This window comes from Enoplosus armatus, chromosome 7, assembly GCF_043641665.1.
Source record: "Enoplosus armatus isolate fEnoArm2 chromosome 7, fEnoArm2.hap1, whole genome shotgun sequence".
NCBI lineage: Eukaryota > Metazoa > Chordata > Actinopteri > Centrarchiformes > Enoplosidae > Enoplosus > Enoplosus armatus.
In genome coordinates, this window is record NC_092186.1 from 26,793,437 (window position 1) to 26,811,321 (window position 17,885).

Below are 17,885 nucleotides of genomic sequence, written 5' to 3' on the forward strand. Positions count from 1 at the left end.
CTTTGTAGTCTATGTCCCTCCTGTTTGGTGAAGTGACTTGTGGCTTACTGGCCTGTTTTCACTACTCATCATATCCCATGTTTTAATCAAACTGGAGAATTGACACTGTCCCACAACATGGTTCATGTGCCAACAGCTCCTCTTTCTGGTCTTTCTTTCTTAACCTATATACAACTCTATCAATTATCCAGAGTTCATTATATTACCCGTACTGAATTCTACTAGCTTTGTAATTTCAATCAAAATGTAAGCTGAAGTGACACTGACACCAGGTGGAAATTCTCTCATCCATCATCTTTTCTTCTAAAAGCGTAAGAAGAAAAACTTTGTTCACATCTCACTAAAATTGCTGTTTGGCATCACTGGACCGGGACCGGAAATGTGTAACATTTGTTGTGAAAATGTAACACACTTTCAGCTCATAACACATAGAAATATTTGACTGGTAGTACTGGAGTACAAGTAGTACTCAGAGCAAGCAGGTATAGATGGAAATGGGAAATTAAGTTTTGAAAGCACTTAAGCAATCAGTTGCACTAAATGTAGACTTCTTCTACCAAATAAACTAAAAGATTGCATACATTTTGATAGTTGGCAAATGAATCCTGACACTTGATGTCCTAACAGCCTGTTCACAAGAGCTTTTGCTCTTCATAATGAACATGTAATCATTCGTTTGCACTGAAATTCTAAAGACAGAAGAGAAGTGAGGAGTGACTTTATTCATGTGAATCATCTGCCAGCTCTTCTCCATGTGATGACATGATGAAGCTTCTATGACAGTCACTTCAATAGTAGTAGAGTCTGTTGCAGCCTGCTGTTGATTCACATCATCCACTGCTACACTTGTTTCGGATGGTGCAGTGTGAGATACGATGGTATGAAATACATAGCCTCCAGTGCACTGACTGTTTTTGAACAAATTTTATTGAAACTGTCAACCAGGACAGGTGCACCACGTTAAGCTGAATATTTTTTTCAAAGATGAGTATGAAGAGTCTCCAACAGTTAGTGTGCCAGTTTGTGATTACAATCCTCAAGCACATGGCATATTAACCAGTTATCTAAAAAAAACAAAAACAAATGAATCTGTATACCAACTTTAATCCACGAGCACAACATTCAGGGGCTTTATAGATGTGATTTCCTGCCTGTCCAAACAGAGAAATCAGTTGTGATCTGATTCTTTATTTTTAAACTGTGGACATGCAACCAATGGGAGTCACATCCGAGCACTTCTCCCTGTTGAAAAGATTACACATCACTGATAACTGATTCTCTTCTGTCTTTACCTCTGACAGGTAGAAACTAACACCACAACATCAAATGACTGTTTATTGTTCAACAAAATAGCACAGACATAAAAACATTAAAATCTGGCCATGACAAACAGACAAATAGAGACATACAGACAGCAGAAACTACAGCCTTGAAATCCCATACAAACTGCCACTAATACACACTCATACTAATACGATTCTCTGTAACGCTCACATGTGACTACAGGCCAACACACACCTTGTTCTTACTCACTCCTACATTGTAATACAAGTAAGCCAGGGTGTGGGGGTGTGTGTTGTGTTGGACATGCTGCAGTGTCTCTGAGCTGATGAAAGGCTGGACACTTCTTGTCAGTTCATACAGAATGTGGACGGCTGACGATGACAAGTCTGGATCTAAAAGTCTTCAAAGCACCACTTGATACCCAGAAAGATCACTGTTGCAAAATGGCCGACCTCCTCACAATATTTACAAAAATATAAAATGTAAATAAAAATACAAACAAATTCTCTTTTTAAAAGTATTCTTGTTAAGAAGGGAGGACTGAGGTGTTGAAGGTTTGCTGGAAAACTGGCTGTCTCGTCTTCCAGACAAGAGCGGACGTTGCAGACTCTACTTATCTGTCTTCTGTTTCTTGGTTTTAACTTCATCCTGGAAATGAGGAAGAACAAGGTGAGAGGCGCTATCTCGGGTAAATAGAGCAACATCTAGTAATCACACCTTTCATTCTACAGAGGTCTGGAGAAATGAAATCAGCAGGTTAGAAAAAAGCAGAGATTCTATGTTGTGGGCTGCGCTGTGTTAAGGTGGAGCACAGTGGTGCTGGATGCAGGGTTACCCACAAACCTTAATAAATTACAGCTCCATGCTCACTAACATGAGGAAAGACTCTAAAGCTAAAATATTTTTTTTTTTATTGCTTCTGATTATTTTCTTGTTTTCTCATATTGCCAATGGCAAAACAACATTCAATTGAAAGATGTGTAACGCATACAGAACATACAAGTATGATGAGAAACTGTATTTCACAAAATAAAGCAAAATATAATATATGAAATATGTGAAAGAAAAAGAAACCAAAACCAAAACCAAAAAGTAATAGTGATATATTACTTGAATAATATTTTTTTTTAAGCCAGAGGTACAGGGTTGTAGCCAATACTGAGGTTATGAGTCAAAGTGGTCATTTGGAGTTGCTGAGCTTCTCTATACTATAGAGATGGGCAGATGACACTCCTGTGAAGCACACTGTTTCAATTCAATGGGCCTCATGCAGCAACATTTTCTTAAATTTCTCACATATTTTCTTTTAAGAGAAAAATTTGAGAAGTCAACTCCAGATGTACCAAATACTTGATCATAAATTGGGGGTGTGTGGCCGTTTGTTTGTTATTTAGCATAGGTAACGTCTCCTAAACACTATATAAGGGCAGGTGTGTGCAAATACTCATGGGCGCATGCCCAAGAATTGGAGAGATGCCACCAAAAAAAAGCTGTAAGAAGAACTCGAGGTACTGTTAAATAGTAACTGAAGCTTTGGACGTCATCATGTGATATTGTTTTAATTTCAAACGTCACTGGTGCTTCAGAAAGCACTTAGTTCAGTTTGACAGTTTTGTATTAGCACATTAGTGGGATAAGAAGAAAGGAGAAGAATTGAACTAAAAAGATGTCAACATCACCTGATAATATCAAGTGATAATGTAATAAAAGTAATAGGCTACTTTAATGAATATCACATCACATTACGGATCATGAAATGTAAATAACACCCATGAAGTTAAAATGCATGAGCCCACAGTGACTAAATTATACCAAAAATGGTCCATTAATATTTCATGTCAGCAAAAATATTTTAAAATTAGGCTTTTCAGAAATGCATTTTACTGTATTATTGTACAATAATGTCTACATTTAATGTGGCACCTCTGAACAAAAGTAATATTTCTTGGGCTTTTATTGCACACATATGAGACTAAATCAATTAAAATCACAGAGGTGCTTGATCAGCTCCAGTCTTGAAGAGCTGCTGTAAGTTTTACGAGCCACCAGATGTCACTGTTGTGGTGGAGTTTGAAGCCCCGGGAATATTTTTCAGCACAAATAGAAAGAAAGCCCCAAAGCTTCATAAGGCTTCACCTGCCCATTATTACTATACTATACTCAGCCAGCATGACTCCTCCCAGCAGCTGTCACTGATTGAATGATGTCCAGTCTCTGCTCTCCTGCTTTGGTGGACACTGATATTGATTTTCCATTGAGTCTCCATCTTGTCTCTGAGCTGTGCAGATGATCCTCTCTATCGTCTTCCTTCTAATTGCCCAGCAGACTAGAGACTACAAGGTGAGCTAACACATCCGACTGTCCGTACTACATGTGTGGATTTGAATGGAAACTTGAAAGAACCTGTTTTATGAATCAGGCCATTTCTGTTGTCAGATCCAACATCTTCACGGTTAACGCTTCAAGAACCCTCTCCAGAAAACTCTTCGGGCCCAAAATTAGGGTTGTGTTATTTGAGTTTTGAGATTCAATGGTAAAAAAACATATTTTCTCTTTTAGTGGTGCAGTATCTAGCCATAGTTTTAGTCTTAATTGCCCAAGTTTAGAGATTTCTGTCTCTGAGATTTCTGCCTCCACGTCAGTGCAATGGACCTGAATGGAATTCGTTCGTGGTGCTCACAGCAGTGAGAATGAAATTTAAAGGCAACAGCAACTTTTATTTCCAGAAACAACTTCCTCATCTGTGTCCGAAAGCTCTCCCTCATTCACTCATTCCTCACTCCCTGTTTGACACTCAGTGGTTAACTCTACAGTGGGCAGTAAATTGAGATTTCAGACACTTATGAGTCATCTTGCATCATCACTGACAGCCGTAGAGTTATATCACTGTCATTTTTGCATCTAAATGCATCGCGTTTTAACAGAAAGTAGTGTACATGCCATGGACCACCATGCAATACTATTTCTTTCCATTGTTGGAATATATAGAGCACATATCACTATATAGTAAAAAGGGAGTGATTTCAGACATGGCCTCTATGACCCACAGAACAAGGACATTGTTCCCGGGTTTCTGTTGAATTATTTAAATGTAATTTTTTAAGTTGTCAGCACCTTGTGAGCAACTTCCATTCACCTCCACTGTATTGTCGTGGAGGCAGAAATCCCAGAGATAGATATCTCAAAATCTGTGCAAATAAAACAAAAACTATCTGAATAGTTAAAGTACTAACTATCGATAGATATCTTCTGATGTTAGAGTCTCAACTACTTCCTTATTAAGTAACTATTTCCATATGGCGTGATTAAGTTATTCTAAGGTTTAAGGCTGTGCTTTACTGACCCAATGTTTTCAGGTTGAGACTCTGCTCAGCTGGAGGGTGGAGGCCTTTATGTAGTGTGAGGGATCTGCTGTCACTTTTAGCAGCATGTTTCATGGCAACTCTTCCTCACCTCTTCATCATCATCATCATCCTCAGCCGCCCTCTTCCCCATTGGCACATCAAGGTCATCTTCTTCATCGTCCTCCTCGTCGCCTAAACACACACAGGTAATCACTGCCTGTTTGACACACAGGATAAACCCAGGCTTCAGGTTGGCATGTATTACCTGACCTGGATAACAGCACTCCCGTTAATATTACTATGTCGTTACTACAGAGCAGTGGCGTCGTCGTCATCGGGGTTCCGGGGATTTAGCCAGAAATGTTTTTTGACTAGCCCTGAATCTTTCTGGCAAAGGAAAAAAACCTATAATCATCATAAAATGTAATTAATTAAATTCTCAACCATCTCCAACCCTTGCTGCTGCCTGTGTGTGGATGTAGAGAGACTGAGGGAGTGGACAATGCTAGGTAATGTCTTCATGTAGGCTATAGCTATGCAAGCTAATTTAGCCATACTCATTTTACTATTTCCCAGCACAAACGCCCACTTGCTTAGCTGTGGGGCTTATAGTAATCATATGCCAAAATAGGCAAATCTGGCAAAAATTAAGCCCCTGTAAGGCATGATTTTGTCATGTAGGCATAGATGACATGAGTTAAAGGATATAGGGTACTTGGGGAGTTAAATGGTTAAACTCAACAAGTGTATCAATTGAATCTACTGTCATCTGCTGGTTTATTTTATTTGTACAACAAAAAGTGGCAATTAAACACTGCTGCCATACATTTGAGAATTCTCACCTGCCCTGCAGATGTCCATTTTGTTCAGAGCAATTATCTTAACATTACTATAAAAATTAAATTTCACATGAAATGTAATGTTGTTGATGTTATTACATTAAACTTTTGAGGGGACCAGTGTGAAATAGTGTGAGGATAGTAGCTGGTTGGGGAAGGACTGAGCAGCTGTCTCAGCGGCCATGTATTCCTCTGACTATACTGATAAAAGATGTAGACAGCTTCCAGGTTTATCTGTCAGGTCTGGTACTCAGGTGTATAGTCTGGGTTTATGTGCGGGTGTGTAAGATCTAAACTGATACACAAGTTAATTAAGGATGTAAATCACATTGTATATATGCAGGATGGTACCATAAGAACTCATAATATATAGACACTGCCTTTGAAAATAATATCTGTAAAAGAGGGGAAACGATGCAATACAATGAAAGCTGTAGGTTAGTATGAAGGCTAATAAACACAGTGTATTGAAGTTGATTTTGGTGGGCTGTACTGTAGCTTACTAAACAGAAGTAAAGGACACTGCAATATTGCTTGGAACAGACAACCAAATGTGTATTAATCCGCCATTGAAAATTGCCCCCAACAAAACCCCCTTGTTTCAGTAACATTTGTTAAAAACTAAAATGACCAGCTGTTTATTCACTAAAAACGAAAATGTTCTCCCTGTCTGAATTATTGTTAAGGCGACAACATGAACTTTGTGTTTGCGTTTGATGATTTATGATCAGTGTTTGACCAATGCTTTGTCTTACTGCATGTTTTAGTTTATCTTTCCAAAATGCTCAGAATGTTTAACCTCCCAAATGGCTACTGAATTTAATTAAATTTAAATTAACCTACTTGCATATGGGTTTAACTCTGAAGTATACTTGCATTCTAAATAATTTCCACCAACCACAACATTAGTAGGGAGCTGGTGGTAACTGGAGTGACTGCTTTGTAATTAAAGTCCTGTACTGTTTAACATGGTCAGGCTAATTCTTATCCTCCTCAGAGTGAGGACTGGACTGGGCCTCCGTACTGAAGCTCCAGGCAACACCCTCCAGATCCTGCAAACCATGTGACTGTGAAATAAGTCTTGTCTAAGAACTGCTATAGTGTCAAAGTATTATTTGGATACCTGTTATTCCAGTCAATTAACAATCACTTTCACTATTTGTGTAAGTAATTGTTAATTTACCATACTCATTCAAATAATCAACCATCAATTTGAATAGTATTCTGAAACTCTTCCTGGGTGCCAAGTTGACAATATATGTAAATATTTTTGTTCTGGCGACAATATCATCCCATAATAAGGAGTGTGAGTCTCACAAAAATAGGGTCAGTGGCTGTGTATCATGACCTTTGCTGTCTTTCTGTTGTTTCTTTGTCCTAGTTTGTTCAGCACGGTATGAAGACACCTACCCTCTCCATCTTCCTCCTCCTCCTCTTCTCCCACATCCTCCTCGTCCTCTACCTCATTCTCCTGCTCGCCATTCTCCTCGTCCTGCCAGGGTAAGATAGAGTTATTATTGGTCACCAGAAGAGAGACAGGGATGATGCATGTTCTACAAGCTAAGAGAGGAACGTGAGGAGCTGTTCTTACAGTTTTTCCGTTGGCAGCAGCATCCTCTCCATTCTCTGTCTCTTCAGCCTGTTTCTTCTCCTTCAGCTCCTGAAAGCAAACATATTCTTAGACCTAAGGACCAAATCTGACATGCAAAGTCTTATTGTTTACAGATGAACTTTACTAATGAGTGTGAAAGGTCAACATTCAGCTCTCTGCATTAAAATACTATATAATGGTTTTACACATTTCTGTGCTTTTCTAAACTTTGTATTATCTTTGCATATTCTTTCTGTCTCACTTTCTTGGCCCTGTGATCATACTGTCTAGGCATTGTGGCTGCATTCTATTCATCTTCTGTGTAGAACAGAGAATCATGCATTTTCATAAAGTAGACTCAGTCTCAATATGCCCAATACAGTATATGCCGAATATGTTTGAATATTTTAATGTTTATTATAATTATTATAATTATTATTATTATTAATAATAATAATAATAATAATAATAATAATAAAAATAATTATTATTATGTTTTTTTATTATTCTGAAATGCAGATGATTAACAAGTGGAATAAGTGTCACCTTTATTTACGTATATATTCATTTATATTAACTTGTTGGAATAGATTATGGTATTAACTACCTCTCTGTAGCATTTGAAAAATCTGCCTACAGTGTGGCAGCTGCTCTCTTCAGTCACTGCAGAACAAAGTATTACAAAGAAAGACATCCTTAATGGCTAAAATTACCATGGAAATTATTGTTGTTATCAAGCAAGTTTCAGTTTAATGCATTTCAGCTAAAAACCAAACAGACAATACTCGAAAATGCAGTTTCCTCCGGTACCAGATTGAAAACAGTAGATGTGGTTTGATACTAGCTTCAGTCCTCAGAGTTGATCAAACTGGGCTTTATGATTGGTAGATGAAAGAGGAGGGAAACTGAGGTGTTTTCCCTTCCATCCTCCTCACCTTCAGGAATTAGGCAGCAAGTTGCCTTTAACAGACAGGTGGTGCTTTGAAGCTCAGACATCCTATTGGTCAGTTTTTACTAAGTCCATCCTACCTCCTACTGGCTGGCTGAAACCTGACACCGTCTGTTACTGCAACAGTTTATTCAGAGTGCAGTCTAGTAGGGGAAACACAGACATGCCTACATGCCTAAGACTACAACTCCCAGCTGCACAGCAACTAATTTATTCTCTGTCAGCTAATCAGAGCAGGTGCCAAAGCAAGCAAATGTTTTTCTGCTGAAAAAAGGTCCTCCAAAAACCCAGTAGTACTGGACTTCAGTTATGTTACCTGCACACTATGTATCTCAAAAGACTGTGATACACATTAGTATTATATACTACTAAATTAAGACTTGTTCCTGTGTCCAATGTCTTCTGTCTTACTGTAGTCACTTCTCTACCATAACTGCTTGCTACCTTGTCATACAGAAGAAACCACACACACTATCGATCTAGGCGATCTGTCTGCAATCGACCTTTCCCTTTCTCATTTTTAATGAGTAGCAGGCCTCCATCATTCTAAATTCTAACTAAATCAAACTGCCTCCGTGGCTGTCACAATTTTGAGCTGCTAGAGACTGATCTTTACTCCTTTCCACCAGACTTGTGATACAGTAGGCCTGCTCTTTTACACTCTATCTATCTATCTATCTATCTATATGTCCGTCTATCTGTACTCGACTATCTGACATCCTGGTGGACGGTGCTCTTTTTTTGCAGAGCAGTCTGTTTCCCTCGCGCTGTCCTGCGGCTTGCAGTCAAACCGAGCGCTGCACGCGCGGCTCACGGTGTGTGAAGGCTGGCGCGACCCTGCCCCTCGCGCATCAGCTGCTCGAAGCAACCGACCGGAGGAGAGCACGGGCTCCATGGTATGGACACAACTGGCTAAAGTAGCCTTGTATTTAAAGGAAACATGGGATACTTTGTTTTACATGACGGCAGTTCAGAGACAAAACCGAGGGCTCGCGGGGATACACAATAACAGACGAGAACCGTCAGGTAGCCTACAAGGGGGACCGCAGAGTTCGGGAGACAGAATACATCTTTAAAAGGAAAACAATGAAGATCATCAATAGGAGAATGAGAGGAGCGAGTTTCTAGCGTCTGGTGATATAGGCAGTACCTCCACAGTGATAACAAAAATGCTGACATAAAATCCTGTGCGCTCTCAACGACAAACGTTAACTGGAGCTCGAGATGAATGAACTAAGATTATTGTTCAGTCACGTCGCCGATTGGAGTTACAGCCTGGCGAGACTAAACTGTATAGTGTATTATCTATGTAGCCCACGTCGTTTCACTATACAGTTCGGTCTGAACTCTGACACAAAAAAAACTGCTTCGGAGTATCAATTTAATATGCAGTTTCTGATATGATATAATCTTCGTGTCTGATTCCGTGTAGATTAAACAAGGAGGCTATAGGCTTAAACACACCGAGGAAGATGAAGTCGCCTATTTTCTTTTCATAAATCGGTATCTTAACCAGCCTGTCTTCACTCCATCCACACAGCTGCTTTACCTAGACACTTCAATGGACTACAATAGTACATAGTTTAATGTCAAAATGTAATACATTTGAGCTAATGATATTGTAAAGTATTTAACAAACTGAGTGTTCTTTTATGTCGACACTGTGCTTAATATAGGCAAATTAATAATATAGACTACCATTATAAATGAGGCAAGAGTTAGAAAAGGCATTGTGTCCCTATCTCTCCTTCTCTTGTCCTTAACGTTACCTTGGAGCTCAGTTCTCCGGTGCTTTCCACTTTACTGTCCGCCATGTTAGAAATAGAAACAATAATCAATATCCAGGCAGAATATTGCAAAAAAAAAATTTTTTTTTAAGTAGAGTTCTTATTCCAGATGGTGTGAAGGGAAGTCGTTGTCCTGCCCAGCGGCGTCTCCACCAGTCGGAGCTCCCGCCTTTATAGAGCAGTGGGAGGAGAAAGGTGTCCGGAAAGTGCACGGTGATTGGTCGATTAGCTTTGGAACTATTCAGCCTGCAATTGGTCAGGGTGAAACAATAGACAGCCCTCCCCTCCTGTGAGTTTGAGTGTGTTTTTGTTAGAAAAAAATATGTCCACACAAGTTTCTAATCTTGAATCTGTCACTCTCCTTCTTTGTGACACACAACACACACACAGGTATGTACACACTATAAATCTCACACACACCCTGTGTTGCCAAGACACACACACATGCATCCAGTCTACATGTATGGCTTTAATCCCATAAATTGTGCAGTCAGCACACTGTCAGTCATGCACACACTCAGTCATGTTCTCAGTTTAGGCTACTATTGGCTAAACCGACCCACTATGGCTAGCAACTATTTCTACCACTGCTACAGCAACTACTACTGCTACTAAAACCACTGCTGCAAGTCCTACTGTGGTGGGAGAAGTATTAATGCCAGTATAAAATACCCCATAACAAGTAACAGCCCTCCATTCAAAATTTGACTCCAATAAAAGGTACTTTGGTATTAGCAACAAATCGTACTCAGTCATTATGCAAAATTGCTCATTTCAGACTGTTGAAGCATTAACTAGAGGCTGCATTGTAATGTTGTAGCTGGTCCAGGTGCTGCTACTTTAAATACTGTTGGGTACCAGGGTCTACCAATTATCATATTCAATCAATGCATCACTTTTTGAGTTTATCATATGCTTTAGGCTAAGTGTCTTTATTTTAATCTTTGTTATCAACAGCTCAAGCAAAGTGCAAGTAATTCAAAATGAATGTAAAAAAAGTATTGTAAGCAGTGTGCTTGACTGCAAAGTATTTAATTCAAGTATAAACTAGTAATTAGTAGGCCTACCCATAGTACCCATAGGTAACCTGCTGTAATTATTCCAACTACCATGGTGCTGGTAGTCTTTGAGAGACAAAGGAGGGAGAGGGGGAAGAACAGAAGTCAGAGTGGCTGAGAAATAAAAGAAGGGAATGGGGAAAATAGGTGTACACGGAGTACACCTATCTGTGGACAGATATTTAAATCCTATTGATGTGAAACTGTTCTCTGTAGCATACAGAATGATGTTCAGACATAAACTCCAAACAGTCAGTGACTTATTGGTTTTTACTGTTCTTAATGATAATAATGATCATTTTCATTATGTGTAGTATCTACATTCTTAAATACAAAACGAACTAATAAATAATACAATTAAGACACTGTTAACGCAGAACACAGAAAGTAGTAATCGATACAAAAGCTAAATTTGAAAAAGAAAAAAGTTTTTTATTTTTATCGAGATTTCTACTATAAAACTTAAGATGGTTCGTCAGAAAGCGCTTCTCTGTGGTTCCAGGGTGATTTGAAGGAGCGCAAACAGCGCTGTGGTTTTTCGTCCCTCACCAACATGGCGGCCTTTAGAGTCCGTATGGCGTCGCGATTGTTGAACACTTCAACTGATTGGTTAGTGAACTGGAGTCAACATAAAGCTGACGCTTTGCGCCCGATGAGTGGCTGGTACAGCTGTCAATCAGCCAGAGCAGGCCTATGAAAGTGGGTGGGGTGTTTGGTTGCAGGTAATGGCAGGAGCGAATCACAGTCAGAGCGGACTGGCTGCTGTTCCAAAGCAGGGTGGATGTCCTCTCGACTCTGGCTTGCCTTTTAACATAAAATAAAGTAGGTAATGCAGCATCATCTACCAAGCCGCGGTGTTGGCCAATGGAATACGTGAAAGCACAATGTTCTGGTAGCTAACTTTGTAACATGGCTGGGGGTAAATTGATGGTAGCATATAGTGGTACGTGAAACAGCCCACCCGGTTGCATTAGGCTATTTTAATGATTAGCTGTTTTTTTAATCTGAAAAAGTATATATATACATACTGTATAACTGAATGAGTAGCCCCTAAAGTCCCGAAAGGTGACAACTATGACAAGTTAATTAACTTAACAAGATTTAAAAATATATAATCTTTTGGGACTTTAGGGTCTCCGTAGATGAGTATGGATGTGACAAAACTCCTTTTTATATAGTACATCAGTGACATCTGTTAGTCCAACTGGACTTACTGGATCCTATTTTATTGTCTCACACTGGCACCTTAAACAACATGCCCCCACCAATATTTTAATGTCGTTTTCTGTCTGAGGTGTTGAATGGTTTGTGCTGGCTCCCTCTGACTTATACTCTTGTTAGATGTTCTAACAGTTCAGCCATGTAAGGGAGTCCCACTGGGATGCTTCTGATGGTTCCTATTGATGTAGCTGTGTCCATCCTGGTCTGCAGGCTGGATGGGATTCTCATTTCCCCCTTGTGTCCCCAGGACCTACTGCCCCCCCCCCCCCCCCCCCCATCCTCATCCTTAATGACAAGATGTTGCACCCTGTGTAGGAGAGTCCTGATCTTTTATGTGGTTAGAGTTCAAATTGAGTTAAGACTGAAATATTTGTTGCACATGCAGTGTTTTAGGTCAAACTCAAAGTGCTAATTTTTGTGTCATGTCATAATAACCATAACCATTATTAGAATCTCATTTCTATCATCCACATCTCAAAAGGCTTATCAGATTTTTCTCCTCTTGTTATATTTTTACAATAATACTACTATGTACTACTACTCATGTGAATCAACACCTGGCTGCTTAAACTACAGGTCTTAAAGACCTTTAGTTTGTGTCTATGTGATTAATATGAATATTATTAACTGTTTAAATGTCCAGTTATCCAATTCACCAATACAATACAGTTGACTATGGGGTCATTTAAACTGTATTAAGTGTAGCTGTGGCAGCTCAAGAGCAGGGGGCAGCAGTGGACAGAGTGCGGGCAGACACACTGAGTGTAGAGGAACACACTGCTCTGTACTGAGCTGTAGTTAACAAGTAACCAGTGCATCAGTTACATGTTTCTGCTGATGAAAGGAGCACACATAAATTCCAAGCAGCTGTCTCCATCCTTTTACAGTTACGCTTTGTATGACAATAGTTGATAGTTTGAGAAGCAGAGGTTCGACTAATGAATCAATAACGGAACTATTTGAAAAATATTGAGGCTACAGCGAAACAGCAACCTGCTGAGGAGGTAGCATATACGGAACCATATGATACAATTATCAGTCATAAAACCAATACAATGTCATGACTGGCTTGAAGGGCCATGGCAATTAAGGGAATTACTGATGTCCCCTCAACTCTGAATCAACTTGAAGTAACTGATTTATTTACAAAAACATGAATTAAATTGCAAAAGAGATGAGATATGGATGGCATTAAAGTCAGTGGTGTAAGTGAGCTTGTGGGAAGTATGGTGTGCAGGTGTTGTCCCCTCGGCAGTTGCCCTCAGTGGAATCCCCCCAGCCATCATAAATGTTAATCCATTTGTCTGAAAAACTGAAGTGAACTTGAGGGGATCGACCCTTGGAGGGCTGAGGGGACGAGTCAACAACGATGGTCACTCCAGAGGTGAATATCACCCACAATGCATTGCAGTCATTCATTTGGTGCAAGGAATTACATCCATTGTTAGGTGGCAGTATGTAAAACTCTGGTTTTTTATTTATTTACCAGGCACATCTGTCATCTGTATGGAAGTTATGGATGAAATTGCTTTTCAGTTTTAATTTTTCTAATATATCTTATAGGTCTGTATAGGTGGCTTACACGTGTACAGATTCACTCACCTAGTAAGCAGAAGTTTAATGAAACGCAGCGTGGGAGTTGTCAGCCCAAGTGGACAGCCCTGCCTATCAATTACACAAACCTGCAACAGAGGAGCAACTGGCCAGAGGCCCATCACGCAGGAGGACACAGGACACAAACTTGAAAATAAAACACATAATACATAACACATAATACAAATGCAAAACATAGAGCCTGGAGTACATCCAGCCATTATCATCCCATCCAATCATCCATGGGTAAAACAGGAAGACAAAGATACCAAAGCAGAGCTACATCTGAGATCCCTGATGAGAGTGTAGTCAAACGTGCATTTAGTCAGACGGAGACAGATACTGCTGCTATAAACTCCCATCCCACAGACTTGGCACAGATACCACACAGGATCACAGCTTTTCAGGACACCGGGCCAAAGCTAGAGAAATGGAAAGGAAAGGAAAACATTTTTATCCATGTTGTTTCAGATGTAGACGAGGAGGAGCTCTGCAAGAGGGTGGAATTTGTCCGGCAGGGAGCAAACACAGGAATCTCTTGCCATTCCACCTGTTGAAGATGCAGTGTTGGACAGTGGGGAAAGCTCTGGACTTCACTCCTCTGAGGACTCTCAGGGAGAACCCACCTGAGTCTGCCTCTCCCTGCCCAGGTTCATTCAGCTGGGTTTATGTGGATGAACCCCTTCCTCGAGAGATCCCAGAGTAACTGATTACAGTGTGCGATTCAATTCAGTTTTATTTATATAGCGCCAAATCACAACAAAGGTTATCTCATGACACTTCACATAAAGAGCAGTTCTAGTACTCTTTAGAATATTGTTCTTCTCATGATTCTTATGTAAGCGTAAAGATTATTTTAGATTTTAGATTTTTCATCTGATTTCTCAATAGAAATTACACAATACAATGGGACATGTATACTGATCAAGTAAGCAAAAGTTAGCAATAAGTTAGCTCTGTGATGAATTTCACAAACAATTGGTATTGTTGTTATTGTGTTTGTTTAAAAGGAAAATAAAATTGAACCCAACTTGACTCTGAAAAACATGACTCCTCCTCCAGTCCAGACTATGTCTTTCCACTCCCTCCCTCCCTCCTCCACCTGTTCTCCTCTTCCTCCATCACAGGGCAGTTTGGCAGTTTGAAATGGCGGAGGAGAAAAGTAGCGCTGCTGGACGGCTGCATATAAAACTCAGAGTGGATCTGCAGTGCAAAGTGGAACTGGATTGACTGGGCAAGTTTCATGAGAAGAGGCAGCAAGCACACTGCAACTGCAGCTGTGTTAGAAGAACCATATTCACAACTTTGCTTTGTATGCTGAAGGATGGATTTTGATTCTTGAAACAAGAAAACACAAAGACTGAAAGAAAATGGCAGCTTCACTGATTTCACCCACAGTGTCCTTTCCCCATTACTATAATATCTTCCACCCGAATGGCTGAAATCCACTTAGAGAGGTTTGCATGATGTTTTTACTTTTTAAAAATGATGAAAAGTCACAGCCGTGAATTTGTCGATGGTAAAGTACTAAAATGACAAAAGACATGGCCAGTAGTAGAACAGTATATCAGCCCATACAATATTTGTAGAGCACACTCAGTGACAACTGACAACATATCGTGTTTTGACCAACTTTATGCAAAAAGTCAAAAAAGCAGCCCCTTTATTGTTCAGAAAATACTTATTTTATTTCTCTTCAAGATTGAGATAAATATTTTGTCAGTGTATTAAGTACAAAGATGGAGTCAGCCAATCAGTTAGCCTAGTTGAGATTTTAAGAGGGAAACAGCTAAAGACAGGCTCTGAGCTAGCCTACCTGTATGAGCAAAATTAATCATTACCATATATAGGCATGTAATATCCTGCTATTGAAAGAGTATTCTATGTGTAAGTTTTCATCTGACCTGAGGTACACTAGTGTCCTCAGTTTTCATCTGACCTGAAGTACACTATAATGTACACATTTCATTTGCATGAGAAACTTGCTTTTGCTACATGGAGTGATAAGGGAACAATCCATTCTAACCTCCCTTGCTCTCCCAATGTTATGTTTTAAAGGTCCCATATTTTACTCGTTTCAGCTCTATATTTTTATTCTGGGACTCTGGTAGCTTTGCATGATTCACAATTCAAAAAATCCCTCATTTATCTTATACTTTATGCAGCCCCTCAGTTCACCCTCTGTCTGAAACAAGCCGTTTTAGACAAACTGAACAACCTCCAAAAACTTGAAGAGCAGTCCTGAGCAGAGCGGTGGAATAACTTAGACAGACTGAGCGGGTGGATGAGCGTCCCTGTACTTAGTGGGCGTGCTGTACCTGGAGCAGATGACCTGTTGGGGGCGTGGCTGAGTGTGGTGACTGTATGGTTGTGATATCACAACTTTACAGAAGTCCTGACGGCTCATTTAAAGGCACAGTGTCTGAATACGGGCTGTGTGCATTTCTCCGTGGACTGAGCGTTTTGATACTTTCACAGTATTTATATAGCACCTAGACCTGCTTTATAATCAAAAAAAGATGACATCACTTTCTACAATATAGGACCTTAAACTAAAAATATGTGATTGTATCTGTACTTCTTTGTCACCAAGTACACTCTGGTGTATGAGCTCTGACCATCCAGCTGAAATAGATTGACTCTGTTATAGCCTACTCTATTATTCTGTTTTGTCACATATCAAAAATATAAAAATTACTTGTGTCATCATTTATTTGTTCATTTATCCACAAGGAAATACATAATTAACATGTTGTATCTCATTTGTTTCAACTGTACACAAACAGAAATGTAAACATGACAGCTAGTGCTTTTAGGGGGAGTGAGGTGCAGGAACTATTTCTTGATTAACTACAACAGTGACTGTGCCCAGCCTCACAGATTGTTGTTGTTGTTGTAGTTGCAGGGTTTGGTACCATGGTGCATGTAGAAAGACCAAAACTCCAAAAGTTGAATCTGTTTCAACTTTTTGCCACAGTGGCATAGAAGTTTTTGACTGCCAGGGAAAGTCCATGACAGTCACGACTCCTTGGTTTCTTTGGTCTTCAAGTAGTTCTTGCAAAGCTTTGAGGTGTGTTTGGGGTTATTGTCCTGCAGTAGTATGAATCCCTCTCACAAAGATGCAAACCAGAGGGTATAGCAAGTCTCTGAAGAATGGAGTAGTACTTCTCCTGGGTCAGGGTGTAGTCAATTCAGTGTAGGTTTCCAACTCCAGAGTAGGCAAAACACCCCCAGACTTGAATATTCCCACCACCATATCATTCTTTCTCCTGTTCATCTCCTTACATACACCCTTCTTACCTTCAACCTTACTGCCATAAATCTCAAACTTTGATACAACAGTAAATAGGACTTTTTTTCCAGCCATCCACAGTAAAATGTTGGTATTTCTTAGCCCACCCCAAGCGTTTGGCCTTGTTTCCCCTTCTGAGAGGTTTAGAAACTGCTACTCGTCCTCTGAGACTAAAAGACAGCCTTCTTTTAACAGTACTTTTGCTGGCTTTTGGAGTTTTGCATTCTTTATTTAGCAAATTCTACCTGAGTGTCATCTGAATGCCTGCTTCAATGGAAGGGATACAACTCAAAGAAATCTGACCTTTTGTTCGAAGGAGTTAAGTTGGTCAATGCCACAAATTTGCTTAAATTTGATTGCTGACCTAAAAATACTGCAGAATCAAAATATTTCTTCATTTTACATGTCATAACTTCTTGTGTTTTTAAATGTTTCTGAATCCTCAAACTTTGTGAGTATTTCCAGTTTTTAAAAAAAAAAATTTCAATGAGGTCTCAGACATTTGGATCCTACTATACAGTGTTTCTGTCACAGATATTTTTACGAGAATTACAGGAAAAAGGTCTCTCCTTTTCCACAATAATTTATTTGTCAGCTATCTCTGACCTGCCATGGGATTTGAGGGTAAGTACCCTGGAGTTCATCCTCTGGTGGTACGTTTTGTGAAGGACATAATGTAAAAGAGACCGATGCATAAAACTATTGTCCCTCAGTGGGATCTCGCTCTGGTTTTAGATGCTCTATGTGATGCACCTTTTGAACCTACATTCATTCTAATGGTATCGATATGCTCTCATATAAGAGGAAGTTCTTATCCAAATTAAGATCTATTACACTATTCTGGTTAAAATAGAATATCACAACCAAAAGCAGTCTAAAAACCCACCAATGTTAAAAATTCAATAAAATGTCAAATACCACCACCAA

The 17,885-nt window shown here is 39.6% G+C and overlaps 1 protein-coding gene across 2 annotated transcripts; it reads right to left on the reverse strand.

Moving 5' to 3' along the window:
- Positions 1 to 909: 909 nt before the first annotated feature.
- Positions 910 to 9,934, reverse strand: LOC139287948 (prothymosin alpha-A-like). 2 transcript variants are annotated; one of them, XR_011597427.1, is made up of 5 exons: positions 9,777 to 9,934; positions 7,059 to 7,127; positions 6,878 to 6,959; positions 4,628 to 4,820; positions 910 to 1,932 (listed from the first exon to the last, which is right to left on the reverse strand). XR_011597427.1 is itself a non-coding variant. In XM_070909166.1 (5 exons), exons 1-5 carry the CDS (start codon positions 9,819 to 9,821, stop codon positions 1,894 to 1,896), a joined length of 318 nt encoding a protein of 105 aa, XP_070765267.1. In that variant the 5' UTR covers positions 9,822 to 9,934; the 3' UTR covers positions 910 to 1,893. The 2 variants fall into 2 exon arrangements, 1 of the variants encoding a protein (XP_070765267.1); XM_070909166.1 differs by having other exon boundaries at positions 4,738 to 4,820.
- Positions 9,935 to 17,885: the final 7,951 nt, after the last annotated feature.